At 43.6% G+C, this 21,929-nt stretch overlaps 1 protein-coding gene across 3 annotated transcripts in view; it reads left to right on the top strand.

Moving 5' to 3' along the window:
* The window catches only part of btbd8 (BTB domain containing 8), a 31,908-nt gene extending 9,979 nt beyond the window's left edge, over positions 1-21,929 (top strand). For all 3 annotated transcript variants that reach the window (XM_083767516.1, XM_083767517.1, XM_083767518.1), the window contains 14 exons: positions 412-501; positions 1,671-1,751; positions 2,702-2,798; positions 3,478-3,569; positions 7,740-7,842; positions 9,194-9,376; positions 10,367-10,513; positions 12,105-12,234; positions 13,321-13,382; positions 14,239-14,776; positions 16,476-16,560; positions 17,012-17,145; positions 17,230-19,137; positions 21,016-21,929. In XM_083767516.1, the coding sequence (XP_083623642.1) occupies positions 412-501; positions 1,671-1,751; positions 2,702-2,798; positions 3,478-3,569; positions 7,740-7,842; positions 9,194-9,376; positions 10,367-10,513; positions 12,105-12,234; positions 13,321-13,382; positions 14,239-14,776; positions 16,476-16,560; positions 17,012-17,145; positions 17,230-19,137; positions 21,016-21,515 (4,150 nt within the window). In that variant the 3' untranslated portion in view covers positions 21,516-21,929. The remainder of the gene's footprint in view (positions 1-411; positions 502-1,670; positions 1,752-2,701; positions 2,799-3,477; positions 3,570-7,739; positions 7,843-9,193; positions 9,377-10,366; positions 10,514-12,104; positions 12,235-13,320; positions 13,383-14,238; positions 14,777-16,475; positions 16,561-17,011; positions 17,146-17,229; positions 19,138-21,015) is intronic.

The following is a 21,929-nucleotide window of genomic DNA, read 5'->3' as shown; positions in this document are numbered from 1 at the left end:
CAACCGTGCATGTTTACGTGCATGTTTGAGGCGTTACATAGACAAAGTGCCGCGATATTAGAGTGATGGCGGCCATCTAGTGGTGATTCCAAGTATTTGTAGAATTTCGCCTCTTGTTCTAAAATCTCTTTGCCTAGACTGAAGCCACACTGTAGTGTGGTTGGGGGGGCTGCACTTCCTGGTTGCCCAGGATCTCTTCACGCATTTGACTGGCACTGGCAACGTGAGGGAATGTGTTAATGTTCCAGTACTTGTCACTTCACAGCCTCTTCTTTAGACATACGATATGATATATTATAATAGTGGTGGGTGAAACTGACCCGTTGATGCCTGCTTGTTTGTTATGATATATTATAATAGTGGTGGGTGAAACTGACCCGTTGATGGCTGCTCGTTTGTGTGAATTTGTAGGGCGATCCTGTGCGCACGATCTCAGTACTTCCGAGCCATGCTGAGTGGGAGTTGGATGGAGAGCTCCAGACATTGCATCACTATACAAGGGTAAGGCACAGTGTAACCATTATAAGATCCATAATGCACCTCCGCCCTCGCCTTACAGTGAAACGTATCATTGTCGGAAAAACAATGTGTGGCACATTAATTATTCATGCTTTGACACAGAGGTGTCTCTGTACAGGGGTTTCACTCTCCCCCAACGTGGCACAATATGCACACAGACCCTCACGGCCCGACCCACAAGCCATGGAATCTCAAATGAATGTCTCGGATTTCCACCCGCCGTGGGTTGCATTCTCCCCCTCCTGGAAGCACATAGTATATATACTGAATGTCTTCTGATCCGCTCCCTACCCCAGAGCCCAATATACCCCAGTGCAATCTCTTTGAAGAATGACGGAGGAAAATGAGGCCTACTGTGTTCTGGCGGAAAATGCGTCACTCACCCAAGCGCAGCTGATTTGAGGGTAACAGGGGGGAGATGCCTCTGTCACCGCAAAGGACGACTGCGATGATTGGGGGTGGTGGGGCGATGCACAGTGAACCCTTAGTAACCCTGGCCTCTGGCTGTAGTCACATGGACTGGTGCTGCTTGTGCAGTTTGTATTTTGACACTGAACTTTAAATCATTGACACGACTTGTGATAAAGGCTATGTGTCCGTTTTCCTACAAAAAGGCAATGACTAGTTCTGTTCATGTTTGGTTTCGTTTGGGTTAGGTAGTGGTACTCGTGGGAGGACGCGGCGGCCGCACGGTAGTCGTGCGGTAGTCACGCATAAATCATACCAAGACGAGACACGGCGACTAGTTGACTGGCAGACAGTCAATGTCTGCTATTTATATTATATTATATCACTACATAATGTAAAATCATTGATCTAAACAGCGTTATATAAACTAGGGATGCCACAAAGTGACCATCAGCCAAATCAAATGGTCGACAGACAGCTATGCCGATTAATAATCGTTTAATTGAACCCCCCCCCCCCCCCCCCCAAAAAAAGAATAAGAAAAAAACGTTTATTTTTTTATTTTTTGCACATGCCATGGTCACATAACCATTATATGTTGAGTGCATGCTTTGATGGTTACAGTTTTATAATCAGTTTTGATGAGTAAACCTTTGTGGAGATCTTGTGGAGAAGTAGTTTCATAAGGGGCTGGTATGAAGTACTTGATGATTCCGATACTGCTTGTGAAAACTCTTTTTCAGATTGGGGCCAGAGGAGATGGACATCCTTCTCCTGTTTATGTATGGGGCCATCGTGGACCTGCCTCCCAGAGCCAACATTAGGTATTACATGTCAACACACTACTAAGGCCTCACTCACACCTTTACATCTAGCATACAACAATGTTGCATGGTAAGGGGCACGGTGGCACAGTTGGTAGTGCTGTCGCCTCACAGCTAGAAGGTCCTGGGTTCGATTCCCGCTCGGGACGCTGTGGGCACTCCCTCCTCCGCGTCATCAGTGCCCATACCCGAGGCGGGGGTTGGCGATAGGGCCTTTCTGTGTGGAGTTTGCATGTTCTCCCCGTGTCCCCTAGGGTAGATACCCTCACAAAAACATGCCGTAATCCTGGTCTCTAAAACTACCTCCCCCTGGCCAGCCGGGGCGCCTGATGGAGGGGAAAGGAACTGGTCGGAATAACGTGTCCCTTCCACACGCTACGTCCGGCCGGGGAAATTCCCATCTGTCAGGTGAAAAGAAGCATCTTGGACTCCTCATGCATAGAAGGAGGCATGAGGTCAGTCCTCTGCCCCCCCCCCCCCCAGGTTGGCAGAGGAAGTGTAGCGCCCAGGATTACATTAGATAATTGGCACTGGGTGAAAAGAAAACTGGGTTACAAAATCATGGGATAAAAATTTAGAAAAAAAACAAAAAACAAAACAATGTTGCATGGTAGATGTAAACAAAGGGTACTGTAAGTGTCATGGCCGCCCCAATGCATTTCCAATGGAAGTCACATGGTTTGACACAACATTTTTGTTGTACGGCTTTCGGCTGTGTTTCGACTGCCCCCCTCCCCCTCATACAACAAAAATGTTGTGTCAAACCATGTGACTCCCATTGGAAATGAATTGCGAGCTTGCATCAGTCAACAAGTCTCATGCATCAGCTATAAAACAATCTGTTGTGCAGGTGTGAGTGAAGCCTAAGCATGCACATTCACATGGACTCTCAGCCCAGGACAAAGGCCCATAATAAAGCTAACCTACGGCTGGTGTCATCCTCTCTCCAGTCAGGTGGTGTTGGCTGCAGACATGTTGGGTCTGGAGGGGTTAAATCATGTGGTGGAGATGGTTCTGACCCGAGACTATTGCCGCTTTTTCCCCAAGGTCAGTGTTGCATTTGTTTGCAATTTCTGCAAAGACTGATTCGATGCTTAAAAGTGACATACTAATGTACATTATGCTTTTCAACATTTAAGAGAATATAATTTTCTTTTTTATACTTGCTTGTCGTTGTACCTTGCAGATATGTTCCCATCCAACAAAGTCCTGCTGTGTTTCAGTTCTCTTAACGCCCTCATTATCATGTTTCTCTGATACAACATGACATGTTTTGACTCCCGAGGCGACTTGTGCCTGTACAGCAGTGATTCTCAACCTTTTTAATTTTAAGGACCCCCAGTTTTATTTATACTTTAACTCACTGTTTCCCAAACAGTGGTTCTGGACTCATTTGTGCCTACGCACCAATTTCTATGGGGGACGACTTGAGTTAAAAGTGTGTGTGTGTGTGTGTGTGTGTGTGTGTGTGTGTGTGTGTGTGTGTGTGTGTGTGTGTGTGTGTGTGTGTGTGTGTGTGTGTGTGTGTGTGTGTGTGTGTGTGTGTGTGTGTGTGTGTGTGTGTGTGTGTGTGTGTGTGTGTGTGTGTGTGTGAAATCAGGGATCTCCATATATGGGCTTAATATTGATCATCAGGGATCTCCATCCCTGATGATGATGTGTGTGTGAAATGCTAATAATAATGATACAGATGCTTTCTTATATGCTTTCTTTGTTTTCTTTTCAGATGGCTGTTGATGGGGTCCAAAAGACAATTCTAGAGTGCCTATCCCTCAGCCAAGCCCTAGGCCTTCAAAGCCTCCACACGCTGTGTAAGCGGTGAGTGTGGATGGATACTGCATTAATCCAGGGAGTTGATCCCACTCAAAGAGTGTCAGGAATGTAGCAGAGGTTGTCTGGAAAGGTGCCGTTGTATTGAAAAGAGTGTGTCACCACAAAGGAGTGTTGTTACCAGTTGATGTAGGATCAGGAATATGCAGTCTTTGCTAGGGGTGGGTACCGAACCTTGGGACCAAGCAGGAACCGAACCGAACCTGCCGAGTACCAGGTACCTATCCAAAAAATTCAATTTTGGTTCTCCCTATTGGTTCCAGTCACGCGTTATTTATTTATTTTCTTCCCCTTTTATCTTCGACGCGCAGGGAAGAGGGAACACAGCTGATCTACAAGTCTACACCGCGTTGCATCAGCGACGCGTTGTGGGGTTGCAGATTGGCTGCTGCATGTAGTTGTCGAGTCTAGAGAGACGAGAGAGAGAAGGGGAGAGAAGGTGTGGTGTCGAAGTGACACAGGCGTGTGGTTGTGATGCGTGCACAACACAGACAGACACAGACAGTGTAGTAGGCTATGGATTACCTCTTGTTTGCCCAAATAAATGAATCCAAATAAATCGAGTAGTAAGCAGTTTCCAACTACAACACGAACACGTTGTGATCATGTGTAGCATAATTCATCCACACACACCGTCTTCTCTTTCCAGGTGTAGCCTATTAAACTCGATGAAGCAGGCCTCATCCGAAAGTTTAACAAAGTACACTCAAGCAACAGAGATTAGTGTAACATTTTAAGTCTCTATACAGAGGCAAAAACAAATCAAAACTGAAGCAGTGATATGAGGTAATATTTTTACCGTTGTATATCATTGAAAGGCAATAGACTACTAGACCAGTATTTTTCACCCCTTTTCATATCAAGTTCCATTATTTATTGGGCATTTGAGCCACGGACCACCATTTGATGAGATATAGCCTCTCGGACCCAAGACTTAATCATTTTGTTATCAATGAGAGACAACAGGCAAAAGATCAAAATAACAATTCTTCTACATTCTCCATTTGTGTAGACTTCTTGTAAATCAAGCAACGCAGATGTTTGACAATTTAACTCGAGTTAAAGATCTATAAAAGGGTCCATTTGGTTACCAACTCCATAATTTAGCTGGGGACCACCTTGAGGCTTGAACCCCCTCAAGGACCACTGGTGGTCCCCGGACCACTGGTTGAAAACCACTGTACTAGACTGACATAAGGTAAATATCTCACCTTGAAAGCAATGAAATGCAGTCATGTACTGCTATGTGTCAAAATGGGAAAATCTTATTTATTTTAGCTTTCAGTCAAAATCAGAAAATCATTTTGCATTCAGATAAGATTTTGTTTATTAATCTACCGGTATTTAATAAAAAACCAATATCACAATTTTTTGCGTGATTGACCTCGCCCGGAATGCAATTACATCACGCATTTCGGCGTGATTCCCCTTAAAAATATTGGCAATGGCATTGTTTTAATAACTGATCTCAATATTGACCCAATAGGTTTTGCCACAATCATGCAGTCTATAACAGTGACAAAGCCATGACAGCAATGGTCCAAAGAAATCTGTAAAAATATTTGATAGGCTACAGTAGTATTTTATTTATTTACCTCTTTTTTGTTTTGCAAAACTACATTGTATTGCGATCATGATGAATCTCTACAGTTCCAAAATAACCAGTGAATTCTTTCAGGAATATGTTTGCATGAAGGGATCTTCAATGCACTTTTACAATATTTTCCCTATTGGCAAAGCTCGTGTTCTCATTTAGATTTTTTTATTTGATCAACCAAATACAATTCGCATTCTCCAATACATTTTAATGACGGCGCTTTGAGCCTGTACTGGGAAACGTCATTATAATTTACTGGAGTATGTGAATGTGTGGTTTCTATTATTTTCCATTATCGTAACTCAGCTTCCGACAAGTGACGTTCGTAATCAGCTTGTAGTACAGTATGTTTATATCAACCAAAATGTCCTGCAAGATATGTTTTTAGCATTTATTTCTGAAAAGCTTCAGAAGAAACTAGAAAAAGTGCCCTTCTGGGCACAGGTCTCCACCAGGATGAGCAGATGTGAAAAATTCCAGGCAAAGGTTTTTCCTTGGCCTCTAGGGAGTTGGCATACAAAGTTATCCACAGATCCGTGCAGTTAGAGGTGAAAACAGTTTTCGGCCAGTTATAGCGCCACCTTGAGGCTGAGTTGAAATTGTTCATGTGGCATTTCGTCCTCGGCCTAGTGGGAATGTGGGTGCACAATTTCACGGAAATCACGCGATGTGTTCATGATTTGCAGCATTTTGTTTGAAACTGAGCACTCCTGTGAACTTTGGAAGCCAATCTTAACCAATCAGGATGGAGTCTGAGAAATCTGAAAGACTAGTTTCGTTGAATGGCTCTAGAGAGACTGTGTACCAATTTGCGTGATGTTTGGACGAAATCTGTAGGTGTACTGTGCAAAAACTTGTTTTGCACAAAGCGGCCTCCTGGTGGCGCTATAACAGGCCGTTCTGGAAAGTTTGGGGCAGAGGTTCATCGTTGGCATCAGGGAGTGTGTGTGCAAAATCTGGCATCGACCGGGTTAACGGTGCCCGAGATTAGCTGCTCACGGACGGACGGACGGACGGACACACGGACGGACGGACACACACACGGACGGACGGACGGAGTGCAAAACATACTCTCCCCCCATGCCTTCGGCCTGGTGGAGACAATAAGCATTTTCTTTTCTGTAGCAATAAACGATTTGCTAAATGGACATGTCATCATTTGAAGGTCACCAGAATTTGAATTAATTGCGCTAATGACAAGTTATGGCAATGGCAGCAAAAATAGGCTATACTCAATCGTGGCCTTTTAGAGCCATCACTGCTGTATGAGAATATTGCATTCAGAACACACCAAAGGTCACGAAGATCTTGAATGCTGAGGAGATGTGCCCTTTCATTTTTGAGGATTTAAACAATGTTTATCATTTGCCTTTCTCTGCATACTCTTCACTCAAGCTTGAGCTACTCTCTTCAATGCATTGCTGTCACATTGCCAGTGAGGGTATGGCACCATTCCAGTATCAACTCATTTTAAGTAAATCACATGAACTCAGGGTGTTGTTTGAGCTCAGTGGGCTATGGTGGCATTGTTGTGCATTCAGAACAGATTAATGGAGACAAAGTCGCTTTGAACTTTCCTGTCTCTGACCGATATTCAGTGCAATGAAATGAGATAATTGTAGGGCGTGGGATAATTGTAAATAAATATACGCTCGAGTGCACCTGAGTGAGCGTGAAGTGGTACTGTTGCTGATTAACTTTCTGCTCATTTTAGTTCCCACTGCAGTGAATATACAGATAAGTACTGTATATGTAGGTCAGAATGTTAGAAGCTGTGGGCTGTTTTGATGGTGTGTGTGGGTGTGGGTGTGTGTGCTTCTGATGTGATGAGTCACGCGTGTGTGAGAGTTCTGCACTGTGCAGCACTGCATACAGTAGTTGATTCCACAGCCTAATATACTGTAACTAACTGTGCCTACATATTTTGAAAGTGGGTATATTAAGATTGTCTTGAATTCCGTTGATTGAGATAGTTAACGACATATGATCAAATCTAAGAACTAGGCACTATTTTGGAAATGTGCCATGATTTCAGGATTCTTTGGCTGAAGTCACCCCATGTTGCAAGCCAGCGAGGTTAATGAATCTGTCTGGCCTGGAATTTGGCAGCATAGTAGCTTGTCTGAAACGGTCCCATCACAGAGCTGACCTAAATTACAGATAGAAACAACTGAATGTTCAATGCAGATGAAACGCCACTTCCTCCTCCTAACCTTATGGCCCCCTGCTCACACTGTGTGCATTGTGTCACCACCACAGCTGCCATATAGCAGATGATGGCCTCACACACAGTAGACATTGTTTGAAGATAATGTACATGCATGACAGAGAACCAGTTATTTACTGATGATTTAATTTGAAAGGCATTAAGAAGTCAAATTGTAGTGGCGGTCTGGAAATTGGAAAGGAAGGTCGCCGGTTCGACCATCAGTCAGTTCACTCAGTCTGTTGAAGTGCCCCTGAGCAAGACTTATATTCTGAGCAGCCATCTGCTGGGTGAATCAGTAAAAGTAGTAAATATTCCCCTTATTTTCCCTTCCTAAGTGATGTGTATTTTATAGGTGGGTTGTGGAACATTATCTGAAGTGCTGGTCAGAGAGGAACTTCTCCCTTCTGCCATGTGAGCTCCAGAGAGAGTTTCTTGCAGCCATAACTGAAAACATGGTGTGTATTCCTCACACAGCATACAGTTGCACAAATATCCCATTCTCCCATGTACATTTAGTTTGTTTTTTGTTAGTTTCTTTCCACAGGAAGGCAATTTGTGAATGATCCAATAAAATGTCTTTATTAAATTATGAATTGTTAATGATGAAGAAATTATGGCATGTAATTCAAATGTTGATAGATTGGTTTTTAATCAGTGTTTGAAATGTATAATGAAGCTGTTTGCCTTCTGCCTTTCATCACCACAATATTGTGCTGTGTATTAGCACAGTACACAGTCAAATGGTCAGTGATAATTTAACCATTGTTTGTAATTAGTGTGGTTGCCCTAACAGGGCAACCAGACTATTGACTATTGTTATTGTGTGTAGCCGCACACACTCGAGCCATATGTCAAATCGACCGGCTTCAATCGTGTGCTTGTATTTTGCTAAGAGATCCGTTGTATAGTTTAATATTAATTAATTAGTTCTCCATAGACTTATAATGGGGAAATCGAAGACTAAATGGGGCGGGGGGGTTCATAATAATTATGAAAATTAATTGAAAAGGAATTACATCAGTCGGCCTCATGGTGGCACTATAACAGCCCACTTTACGTTTTTCTTATTCCATGGATTCCTTGGGTCATGATGCATTTCCACATATAGGCCACGCCCATTTTCGTCAGGAAAAAAATCCTGCTAATTTGAATTTTCTCCAACACACATGATCTCCGAACCTATCCGATTAAAACACTAACTGCAGAATTTTGGCAGTGCGTAACTGCGTATCGTTCGGCCATAATCGTCGCCCGAAGATAGTAGGAGGGGCCTATTTGACAAAAAATGCCATAAATCGCGAACGGAATGTCACGGGAGGTTCAATCAACCAAGTTCCAAAAGCAATTCCATTTTCATCCATAGGGGGCGCCGCAAATGTGAGAAATGTAACCGTTTGTCGCAAAAACATGATTTTTGGGGGATAAATTACATTGTAATTGGCTGGCAAAATTAGTGGGAGGGGCCTATGTAAGCGACTGCGGCAACCACACTTTGCAATTTTTCAAAATTGCGACTTTTCTAGTTGTAACTCCAAGTGTACAGAAAGAAACCAAATGGACCCTTGTTGATCTGTAACCTCGTTAGGGTCCATTTGCTTCCATTTGTACACTCCCAGAGTTCTTAATGTCTGTGGCAAGAATTATTGCCTTCTAAATTCGACTTTCCCACCAATTATCACGAACACTTGGCCAAAGTAGTCTCCCGGATTTGGCGAGTGGCTTCACTTTGCTTTATGTTGTGTGCACGTTTGTGTTCTTCTAGATGTACTGCAAGAGCTACTTTAGCTGATTGATGTTTATCCACAGACAGCGAATGATGCTGTGAGTGTGCTCTGTGGCACTGAGCAGCTGATTGGCAGTCTCCCCGAGGTCAAGTGGGCCAAGCAGGTGATGACTCTGGCCACAGAGCTGCAGGACTACAGCCTCAGTGTGATCATCAGCCAGCTCCCCGCAGTCATTCACACCGACACCTTCCAAAATCTACTCTGGGTAAGGGAACATTGATTGATTGACAACAGAGCGGACAGAAAATACAACGTTTCGTCATCACTGGCCTTCATCTGCTCTGTTGTCAATACATTCTTTTGGTGTGTGTCTCCTTTCTTATTAATTTTTTAGATCCTGCACCCGTTGCAATTTGTGCATGTGCGTGCACCTCTTGACCATCCCTAATTGATTTAAAACCAGGCCGGGAACCCATTTTGGGGTTCTATACAGTATGTACAGTATTCAAAAAAGTAAAAAATTTGATGCTGCTATATAAATATTTGAAGTTTTTCAGAAAACTTAGGTCAGGATTTAGAGGCGTTTTTAGAATCGCCCTCAGGCCTAAATGGGTTAACACCGATTTATGCTTTGTCGCTCACCAACTTGCAATTTTTGTGTGTAAAAAGTCCTCACTGTCAGCCATGTCAGGGAGAGCTGCACCACTCCTCTAAAGTGTGACATCAAGGCCGCCTTTCACCTAAGTGCAATGGACTAGAATTCACAGGAATTGGCATGATGACTAAATTGGGATGAAAAGAAAAATAGAACCATGTGGATATCGGGACTGATTGGCTCCAATGTGGCCAGCCTGTGGCATCAGACCGTCAGTAATCTGGGATGTGTTCATGACATAAGACCCCAAAGGTTGGTTTAATTCTGATCACAGCCCCAATGACTTCCGCTATGAAATTAAAGTAACAAAATGTATTAAACGTATGTGGAAAGAAATGTGTGGATGTCATTCTGTGGCCTACTGGCAGTGTGCACAAGAAATGTGGCGCTGGTCGGTCCAAACGGTTTGCGTCAGACAGAGGCACACACTCGGATTGATTACAGACGGCTTGCTTCTTGCAGACACGCTGTAAAAAAAATACAATGCAGTCATATGATAAAGTATACGTTTTACATGTGCCACTCGCACTCCCAAAAGAACAGATTCAATATTGCCCTCCAGTGGTTTTCTCAGTGTTTGGTGTGTGTGTGTGTTTCCAGAGAGAAAAGATCACCCGGGAGCCCGCCCTGTTGAAGAAACTGTGCTCCGCCATCAGAGAAGGTGTGACTGTGGACAACTGCTGTGACCTCTTCTTGGCCGTGGAAATTCTGTACAGGGAGGAAATGGAGCAATATGTGCATCAAGAAGTGAGCAATACATACTGTATACAAGTTTTATTTTGTATTTGTACATTTTAATTTCAAATACACTTAAAGGACAACTTTTGTTTTTTACAACCACGGTTCATGTTTTAGGTTGTTATTAGAGAAAGCAAAAGATGAGCGTAAATTTTGTTTGATTTGCTGCTTTCTTTTGTTTTAGCTATTTCTGACAGGGGCATTCAAACATGGGGCTAAAAAGTTTATAGCGATTTCTTTTTTAATTACTATAGTCCTACTAGACCCCATAAAATTACATACCACAAAAGATCACGGGATCGATTGAATGCGAAGGGGGAGGTGACAAACGGTCACCTCCCACTGTCATAGTGAGCCTACAACACACAGTATGGCATCCCACTAGTACTCCCCCTTCACATTCAGTAATCCTGTGATCTTGTGTGGCCAGATGTAATTTCCTGGGGTCGGACTATAGTAAATAATAATAAAGAAATCACCGTAAAAGTTTGTCAAAATATATGTATTTCACCCCATCCCTATCCCTAAAACAAAACTGGAAAAAAAATGAACACTCATCTTTTACTTCCTCTAATAACAACCTAAAACATGAACCGTGGTTGAAAAAAGCTAAAGTTGTCCTTTAAGCCAGGGGTTCTGAACCTGTGGGTGCTTAATGATCATATCTGGTTTCAGCATTTATTTATGATGAATCTTCGCTATTATTAAGGTTATTGTAGCGACCAATTTGTATTGTGGGTGGGGAGGGGGGCGGGGCGGGGGCCGTGAGACACGGCCAAAGCATTTCCGGGGGTCCCCAGCCAAAAACGTTGAGAACCCCTGCTTTAAGCTACATTTCCGAAGAAACAACAGTGCTGTGTGTTTTCAAAGTTTATTTAATATACAGTATATAAAAAATAAGTAGAGTCTGCACACTGGTTGCAAATATGGGAGCATTGTGATGCTTGGTTAATTTAATTCCAATCGGCCAACCGGAAAACAATTCATAAGATACCACTACAAGCATTAAATCTTCCGTTGTTTATTGTAAATTCCCCCCCCCCCCCACCCTCCCAAAACACCCACTCTCACGCACATGCATGCAGTCGTGCATGCACGCACACACACACACACGCACACAAAGAATCGGGTTTAGATATTTTGTACGCCATTTTCTTGGGGAAATGGCCTGGCTGCATGAGTGAAGGCACACGGCAGTATGGATTAAACTAAGAGACACTGAGTTATGGGAGTGGCCTGCACTAATCTGGCTGTTATATCCGCTGGTGGGAGAGGCAAAGTGGGAAAGTGATGAGGTGACTTGGCGGAGAGTAGAATCATAGCTCCTCCCTGACAGGTTTTGGTTATTATTTGTAATATATATATAGAGAGAGAGGTGAAGAAACAGCCAGTTGTTAGCCACAGCCAGGCTGTGACATCAGTGATTTAGCTCAAGTGGATTCTGAGTGAAGCAAAGGGGAGGGAGGGAGGGGTATTGGTTGCTATGGTGAAGGGCTCTTCAAGCAGCTGCTGATTCGCTTGTGCCGAAGCGCACCCTTTTCCATTCTCCTCCTCTCCTCCTCCCTCCCTTTCTCTCACTCTCTCCCCCTCCCTCTGCCAGCCGTTCAGCCAAGAGATTCGTACACTACACGAGAGGCTGTGGACCTTCTTTCTCCAGTCTTTTTATGCCATCCGCCACACGCAGGGATGGGAGAGGCTGCCCTTGATGTACAGTGAGAAGATACTGGCAGGTATGGGGAGGACATCTTTAATCTGGGAGCTTTGAGCCGTGAGGCTTTCTGTAACTGCACGGCTGTCCAAATCTCCACTCTCAGGATATTCATGCTGCGGTGTGTCCTGCGTGTGTGTTTGTGTGTGTGTGTGTGTGGGGGGGGGGGGGATTTTTCTGTGCCTTACCAAGCTTATAGATGATGGCTCTGCATCGTGAGAGATAAATGCACCAGAGCCATTGGTGTGTATGTATGCTGCCTGCTGATGGAACCAACCTGCAATGGTTCCTTTTGCACAGCTGCTTCACCACTGCTGCTCCATTCATTATTTTGCTAGTGCTCCTCGTGTACTATTTTCACCCTGTTGTTGTTTTTCTGTGGGGTCGGGGGTGACATTTTAGCTGCCCTAGACAGATGAGTGAGTGTGCGACTGTGGGCTATCATGGTAATGCGCCAGCCGTACTCTAGCATGCTCTGGTGTTTTAATGGGTGGGGAATAACGGGTCCACAAATCAAGAAGAAAATCCAGTTCTCTCATTCGTTAGCTTGTTGTGTGCTGAAATGCACTACATGAATAATTGATTTGGCTAGATTTCAGCTCTATATGGTTTGCTATTACAGGTAGATTTCTTGGCAATGGAATCACAGAGGCTGTGTCTGAGATGAAAACAATACACAAGCATATTGACTAAATAAGCAACACTGGTTATTTTCACCATGAACAGCCACCATTTTGTAGGAATATTATATATTTAGATATAGGTGTGTGTGTGTGTGTGTGTGTGTGTGTGTGTGTGTGTGTGTGTGTGTGTGTGTGTGTGTGTGTGTGTGTTGAAAACAATGTTTGCTAGATGGACACAGCTGATTGATATGCTTGACTGAGTATACTGTATGGTGTAGCTTTGTTTTGCCTTCGTCTTTTTATACTAATTTTGACCGAGGATTGCTGCTGCAGGTTGGATTGCTGAATGTGAACTCATCCAAGTGTCCAGAAAGACTGTTCTAAATGTTTGATTTAGATTTTAGAAGAACATCATATGTTGCTGTAATGCCACTGGAAGGTCTGTGGTTGTAACTTGGAATGTGTTTGTTATTCTTCCCTGAAAGCTGCTCTTGATGTAGGAGACGACAGAAGACTTGGTAAAAAGCCTGTATTCACCAGTTCACAGGTACATGATACTCAATATTCATACCTTTTAGTTCCATCATATTTACATTTTTGCTGGGAAATTACTTGGAATGCATTTTAAAAACACTGGCTCAGTTAGTTGATGAGTCTATGAGCTCATTTTAGCTCAGAGAAATCCATGTAAGTCTGTATAATCCATTATTATAATCACTGTGCAACATGCAACAACTCACAGTACCGATAATATGCAGTATAAACACAACAGTGCTCAACAGATACTGTTACTGTTCTGTGTATGGGAGAGGGACTGATGAGATGTTTAGCATGAGAAGCGCCACACACCTTCCCCTACTGTAGGTGTTGACACAGACAGTTCTGATACATCCTGCAAGAGAAGTGCTTCTGTTATGCTTTATTAAAGATAGGGAAACCGAAAAAAGGACAAAATGAGAAGTTCAAAAGCGGCTGTACAGGTAGCAATACAAACACTTTATTTCAAAATATATAGTTTATGAGAAGGCCAAATTATAACATAGGTACTGTTTTTTCATATTTTAATTTAATTTTCCAGCATTTATTTAAGTATCGGTTGCCCTGTCTAACCATTTAAGGTCTATTCAATAATAGCTGATCTACAAGCTTACGACAGGTCACGATGCAACGTCTTGTGAGCTTGTAGACTATTTATTTTTTATTTTTGTCATGCTCAAAATAGGTACACTAGGATGAAAGTGCTTAACTACTTTTCTTACACAAACAACAACTGAACACCGGGCTTTGTGTGTGCCCCCCGTAACAACATGAAGCAGCCAAGTCTATGGACACTATACTGCATACTGGGAAGTTTAGTTATTGTCACATGACCAATGTGGTTTCTTCTGATTTGTTTCTTGCAGCCGAAGCCTGTAAAATGCCAGCCACCTGCACCTGAGAGCCCTCCTATGCACAGGACCCAGAAGGTCTCCAAATCCACGATTGTCGGTCCTCCTCGCTTTCCTGTGGCAGCCATGAAGTCTGATGGACTAGGGACATCTAATAAGCCAGGAGATGTTCAAGCATCCAGGGCAAAGAATGGGAAAACCAGACCCAGTGAGCGTAGTACGGCTCCTAAAGCAAAGGCATCCCCGGCCGCACCAGTCGCCAATGGCTCAGAAGTCACAGGGGCGAGGCGGGAAACTGCGACTGCCAACGGCTTCCGAAGCGCCGCCGGTGTTAAGGACCCAGAGAAGAGGCCTAGCCCCGGGGCCAGGCCAAAAACCTCCCCCCCAGGCTTCACATCCCCAAGCCCGACTAAGCCAGTGAAACCTCTGAAAAGCACAGTAGTCAAAACAGATGGCCCCGCCCAGCCTCAACCCACCGCCTCATCCACGTCAGGCAGTGTCTCGCCAGAGAACAGCGCCGGAAGCCCACGCAACAGCAGCCAGGCCATCCCAGGTTTGTGATCCATGTCGGTTTTAATTAATTGTGGAGTGTTGGAGCTGACGCTGATTGCTTTTTAGCACATCAGCATAACCAAGTAGATATGCCGGAGAACTGGCTTCAGGCACATGTTAGCTGATGAGACTTATACATTCATTAGCATGAAGCATGCTGCACACACAATGGTCTTGGATATTTGTGGATACTGGAAGTGAAAAAGCACACTGTCTTCAAATTCAGTTAAAGGCTTTAATGGGAAATCACAATGTTCCGGTCTATAAGTCCTTCATCCGGCTATCTTTATGAACCAAACAGAGAGAGACCATCCTTTGTAATAATAATAAAACATTATTTGTATAGCACCTTTCATGACATTAAATGCAGCTCAAAGTGCTTTACAGAGCAATGGAGAAGAAAAGAAAAGAAAGGCATAAAATATTTGTAGGTTGTCTAACCTATGGTGGACCTATTTAAGGTGACATGTGCTCTCATCATGAATAAAAGAGAACAATCATAAATCAGCTCATTCAACATTATTAGTAATCATGACAGTATACAGGTAATAAGGGTGTGCAAGAGACTTGCTTTTTAGAGATACTGGGAGCGAAATCTATTCATTAACGATAGTTTCATTGCCTTTATTTATCCCATGGAAGGAACGTTTGTTAGCAATGGCAGTAAACACTACATTGAGAACTGTAAATGAAAGCTACCAAACATACCTAAAATGAAATATAGGTAGAGGGTAGTTAACTGCAGCACCATGACCTTAGTGGTACAAGGTGACATCCATCCACAGACATAATGTACTTCTAAGACCGTTCAAATATTTAATAAAGGACAGCTTTCTCTTTTCCGTAGTGACCTCTAAAGAGACAGGGATTAGGCCATTATAGAGGCTACTTCATAAGTCTGTTGATCCTGTTTCGGTATTAATTTATCGTACATGATGTCAATGTATCAACATTTGTTGCACACTAGATTGCCCTTGTCGGTAAACTGAATGCATCATAATTTACATGTAGACTAACTGCATAACAGCAAAGGTCAAACCCCAATACACCTGTTACTAGGGTTATAGGGGGTATGACCAGAGCTTTTGTGGTGGCGAATGCTTGTTTGGGGGAGGTGGGGTAATCGTTACTGATGCCAGTTTCCTCCGGGACTCAGATGTCCATCCCTCTTCTTACAATAAAGGAAGAGAAATAGAGTGCCATATGTTATCCCTCCCCCACAAATAGTCTTTATGCTTTTAAACCTCTGCATTCTGGGCCTTCAGCACTAACCGCACCAATGCAACTCCTTGCAAATGCCTTGGGGATAATGGTGCAAGTAGTTGTATGTTGCAAGGAGTTGCATGGAAAAGCATTGGTGTGATTTAAGCTTTTAAACAACAGCAACAGTACAGAGCCTTTTAACGTTTTTAGATTGTATTCAGGAGCAGTGTGTATTATTATTGTCAATACACATACAGAATGTATATGACAGTCATCAGACTACTATTTATTTTATTCATCAAGGTTCTTTATTGATTGTCTTATTTTCTAAATATTTGTCTTATTGGTGGATTATATTCACATTGGTTAATAATGTTTAAGCGTGTTGGCCTTTCAGCATCACCACAATAAAAAAACAGCCTTTGTTTGTTATTCTCAAAAGTAATAATACTTAGTCGTGGCATATACATGGGGTGGTAATCTGTGTTTTCTTTTAGGGCCCAAGCCAAAACAGCAGACTAAGGTGATGAACAAGTCTCCTGTGACAAAGCCTCAGAAAACAGACACAACAAAGACCAACAGGTGATTGTTTATTCCTGGAGTCATGTTTCAGACACTTGTCCTTGAGAAACGCTAGAAACAACTTTGCTGCCCCCCACTGTTGTCCCATGGTAATGCATGAATGACTCAAACAGAAAACAGTTTGTACCCAGATATCAGGCCACCACCATTCACTGTGAGTATGTCGCAACACCCCCACTCTCACAGACAGGTCTCTATTTTGTTTTTTTTTCCACTTGGACGTCAGCAACAACTCTTTTTTTTATTTAAGATTGAATGGCAACTGCCATTTTTGCCTAGCTAAAGTATGCCTACCTGGGAATTTTGGCCGAGAATAGGCTAACAATTGAACAAAAATATAAATAAACCACTATCGTCCCCTCCCCACACTCATCCCCCCACCTGCCAGATGTATATTACATTGAAAACATGTTTTAATGGCTCTGATTGGCTATTTCTTGCATTAACACAGCCCTACCAATAAGCCAAGTATGAGAGAAAGCAGTAAAGGCAAGCTGGGCGCTGCAGAGAGATCCACTGCAGTGACATCCAGAGCGGACATGAAGGCGAGAAGCACACCTGCAGCTAGTGCAACGGAAAACCATGGTAAGATCTGCATGATTTAGTAATTCACTCAAACTCAAAAGCATTGGTTTTCTTTTCTATTCTAACATTGTGTTCTCTATATAGTTTCGAGACACGGATCTGCCATGAAAAAACCTGCGTCGCCCAGGAAAGAGGACAACAAGGATGCGTCCAAGTCCTCAGCAGCGAACAAAGCAACCAATGAAGCCACTAAGAAAAAGATGACAAAACCTACTTCATCAACTGGAGCCATGACTAAATCCAGCACTAAAGGCTCGTCGGTTACCTCCAAGCAATCTCCGCTAGCAAAACCAGTAGCAAAGCCAAAAAGTGCTACTGAATTATCCACAGAGAAAGGCTCACCAAAATCTGGGGGAGCTATGAGAGCCTCAAAGAAACTGGGAACTAAAGGGAAAGAGGCAGTGAATGGCAAAAATGTGGACTGCAAAATAACATCTTCTACACCTGATAACACTGGAGTTGCAGAACATAAAGAGAGCTCCTCAGACACGGTTTCCTCTCACCAAACCACAGCACACAGCAGTGACAGCACCCATTCATTAAGCCGAGGTGCAGGGGATTCACAATCGCGTTCCCTTTCCTTGAATTCAGAGTCGGACCCAGAGCACAGTCTCCAAAAGACCAAAATTCAAACAGTTGAGAACAGCAGTCGAGTCGAGTCCATTCTACCACCACCAACTCTCCGAGCAACCCATGTCACCTCTGTTATTGCCACTCCTTGTAAACAGAGTAAAGGGAAACACTCGCCAAACTCTGCCATCCCTGCCAAACTCGGCTCCCTGAATTCACCCAAAGACACAGAGCTGCCCCCGGACACCCCCTGTAGCGTGGGCAGCTCCGAGACCCCGCTGGAGGACTCATGGAGAGGTATCCATCACCAGATCACCCCTGAGTCAGAGACTGGCAGCAACACTACGTCTTCTGATGACATCAAGCCACGCTCGGAGGACTACGACGCAGGAGGCTCGCAGGATGACGACTGCTCCAACGACCGAGGTGTGTCCAAGTGCGGCACCATGCGCTGTCACGACTTTTTGGGCCGCAGCAGCAGCGACACCAGCACACCAGAGGAGCTGAAGATATGCGAAGGCGGGGCCGGCCTGAGAGTTGAGGTGCGGCTCCGAGGCCGAGAGGCGGAGACCACCAGCGAGGAGGAGGGAGCGCGGCTGCGCCCCCGCTCCTGGCTGCACAGGGACGAGCTACCTGCAGAGGAGCAGCCTGCCGATGCCTTCACTGCAAAGAGCGTTCCCGACCACCAACTCTTCTCTGAGGAGGAGGACGACGAGGAGGAAGAGGAGGAGGAGACTGAAGATGAGAGGTCAGAGGTCGAGGTCCTCCCCGGTCAGGGCCTTGCTCCCCCCACCGAACCCCCGCCCCACTTTCAGGGAATCGTCAACCTTGCGTTCGATGATGAAGCCGGTGAGCAGGAGAATGAGCAGACTGATTTCCAGTCAGCCTCTAATTTCCGTCGCTCTGTGTTGCTCTCTGTCGAGGAGTGTGAGGAGCTGGCCTCAGAAGAAGGTGGCATCCAAACCCCACCCCAAGAACCTGACAATACTCTCACACCCTGTGACGTTTTTGAATGTGACTCTAAAACCCCTCAGCCCGACCCTGTCCCTTCCACTGAACAAAAGAACAGACTCTCAGACCATCTGGAAAGCACAGAGCTGGAGGGCAAACAACTCTGCACTGAGCAAGAAGATAAATCAGAGGTAAAGGAGTCTACTCAGTCTAGGCAAGCAGAGTGTCCGGTAGCTCAGGTGGATGGAGTAGAGTCGATTATCCTCGGCTCTGACAATGACGCCAGAGACCTCCCACCCCAGGAGCGGCCGTGCCACCTGGACCTCAGACATACTGAGCAGTACAGCAATGGGAAGCAACGCAAGAACCCTGCCAAGCCCTCAGACAGCAAGAGAGCTGATTTATACCTAGACTTAAATGAGCCTCAGCTGACAGAGGACTCTGCTGTACTTACCGCACAATCCCCAGCAGGTAATGTATGATCTATGGACCCTCCTAGAAACCCAAGTCAAACCCCATCCTCTTCCCAAACTCCATCGATGAAGGTTTTGTTTGGTCCGATGCCTAGACCATATCTGCATCCAACACATTAACATATGGTCTCCTTTAGAAAAATTACATGGGGTGGTAATCTGCAATTATTGCAATTACTAGTTTAAGAACTAGTTAGACATGCCAGTACATTGATTAAAATGTATTATGAGCAGTCATCTCTTGATCTGCTCATAGCTAAATGGCTTGATCTCAAAATCATTTACTGTGCAACTGTTCTACATTTGAATTTGTAACGCCAATATCCTTTTTAAGGATGGAGATTGGTCTCATTAAAACACTAAAATGTACATATTTGACAACTAAACTACCTAACATCAGAGGCACTTAGCCCTTGATGTCACCGTTTACATTAAAATAAAGGGAAAAAGCAATGTTCGTTTCAACAACATGGATAGAATTGTTTGTATGTCAAAATTAATGCCATGTGCTGGTTTAAAGAATCCACCTTGCGACAAGGCCTGTGACATAGTCATATCAATGCACTTTGATGTACATATAATGCTAGTTAAGTTATTTTCATTGTCTCTTTTATGTCATGAGATTTAGAGCAGGTTTTGGCCATATTTTGATTTTAACAAACACAAATCCTGAGTAAGCAGTGTTTATTCTATTTTATGAAATTCAATTACAAATTCATGCTGTGTGGCAAGTGAATATGAGATTATAAATCTAAAATATTTGTATGACATTGACCACAATAAACTGCCACTTTAAATTGACTGCTTTTGAGACATGGTGTTACACCAGGGACCCTTTCTCCCAGGGTCCTTTGTGGAGCCATTTTAACTTTGTCCTCCATAAATTGTACCTGTGATTCAGCTTAATACACTTGCAGACACATGCATGCTACTATTAGAGACCATTCGTTGCTTATCATTATTTTATTCCATCCAACATTTTGTTTTATGTTTGTTTTGATTTTTGTATCCATTATCTTTTGCCATTCCCATTAGACTGGTGTTTCTAGATAGAGTCTCAAGAAAATAGTGTTTTGTAGTATGAGCTTTTTGTTCAGTAGATTTTGTTTAGTCTCCTGTACTAGTATGTTGCTGTGTTTCTAGAACAGACTTAATGGTTCTGCCATGTCTCTCTTTTTTCACTGTCATTATATGGAAAACCCTGCTACCAGTGCAAACATATTAAATCATTATTTTGTGCTTTCAATGCCAAACGTGCATTTTCAGCACCTTAGGTTTTACAGTGAAATTGTTCATTTATTTGGAAAGACAAATAACAATAATAATGTCAGAAGGTAATTGGTGGTGTTCATTTGTTCTGCTACTCATTGTTGCTTGCATTTAGGGTTTTGTGACCGTAATACAGTCTTTATGTTGGGACAGTTCATCGAAAGAGCTTCACAAAAAAGATATTCATGCCTAAGACATGAAAGCTCACTAGTGTTAATGCATGGTTTACTGTCTTTTTGACACTGGTGGATAAAAGAGACACATTCAGAAAAAAGACATTCCTCTGTATTACCTTTAAGGCAGCTGTTCATCGTTCTCCTACTTCTTTTAAGCAGTGATCTAGTACTAATCAAAAATATTAGCCATTGACTGACCATAATGTGGCCAGATGTGGTGATAACCTTAGTGAAACTGCTTCCCCACCATACGGTTTTGACCCAACTACAGTGGGTGATCATTTGCATCAGTTGCATTAAGGGTGGAAATTCAGTAATGTTTTATTGTAACTGTGAGTAGTATCAGAATATCTCTGACATTAAAAAACAAAACAAAAACTATGGAGGAATGAAACATGTTGTCATTCTGCAGTATTGTCAATTGCTTTTAGGCAACATTGGTTGTGACAGATTGGATCAAACCAGCAAACATGAACGCCGTCCATCCAAAGCCCTCTCGCCCATATACGAGACGGATGTGGGCGAAGCAATTGAGCGCTGCTCGCACAAGGACAAGAGTAATGTACAGCGGACCGAGGAAGAGAAGCAGAGCACAGACGATGAGGTGAACTGTGAGTTTGCCGAGCGAGACTGGAGCCTTCTCAGGCAGCTGCTCTCCGACCAGGGCTCCAGTCTGGGCGTCATAAACCCTGTGCCCGAGGAGCTGAACCTGGCCCAGTACCTCATCAAGCAGACACTGTCCCTGTCACGGGACTGCCTGGAGACTGAGGCCTTCTTGCCCCACGAAAAGGAGACTTTCAAACGTTGGGCGGAGCTCATCTCGCCCATGGAGGACTCCTCCACCAGCATTACTGTGACCAGCTTCTCCCCGGAGGACGCTGCGTCTCCACAGGGTGAATGGACCATAGTGGAACTGGAAACGCATCACTGATGATGGTCTTCAGGAGGAGTTCCTCTGATGGGCAGTTGTCACCTTTCTCTCTGAACGTTTACCAACTGCGACATCGTCTTAATTTATTCTCACATATCTCTCCATCTCTAGCGTCTCCTGTTCTTTTGGTCAACTTCAGTTTTGGGACTGAGCAGCAACAAGTATCTTTTTTTGCATTTCCCATAGCGATGCCCTAATCATGGACTGTTTAGACATAAATGGGCTGTTATGCATGTGGATATTTTTCTGTTTACTTGGTGTTGCTTCAAAACTGTAGGAAAGAAGAAAAATAGACAAATACATTGTTCTGATGATTGACTGGTATTTCCTAAAAAAATAAGGCAAGTTGGCCTCTTGACTTACGTTTACTGTAATATTTAAGTTAATAAAAGGATGTTTCTGAATAAATCGAAA

Source organism: Protomyctophum parallelum (assembly GCF_964188405.1).
Source record: "Protomyctophum parallelum genome assembly, chromosome: 6".
Lineage (NCBI taxonomy): Eukaryota > Metazoa > Chordata > Actinopteri > Myctophiformes > Myctophidae > Protomyctophum > Protomyctophum parallelum.
This window is presented reverse-complemented; position numbering and strand designations above follow the sequence as displayed.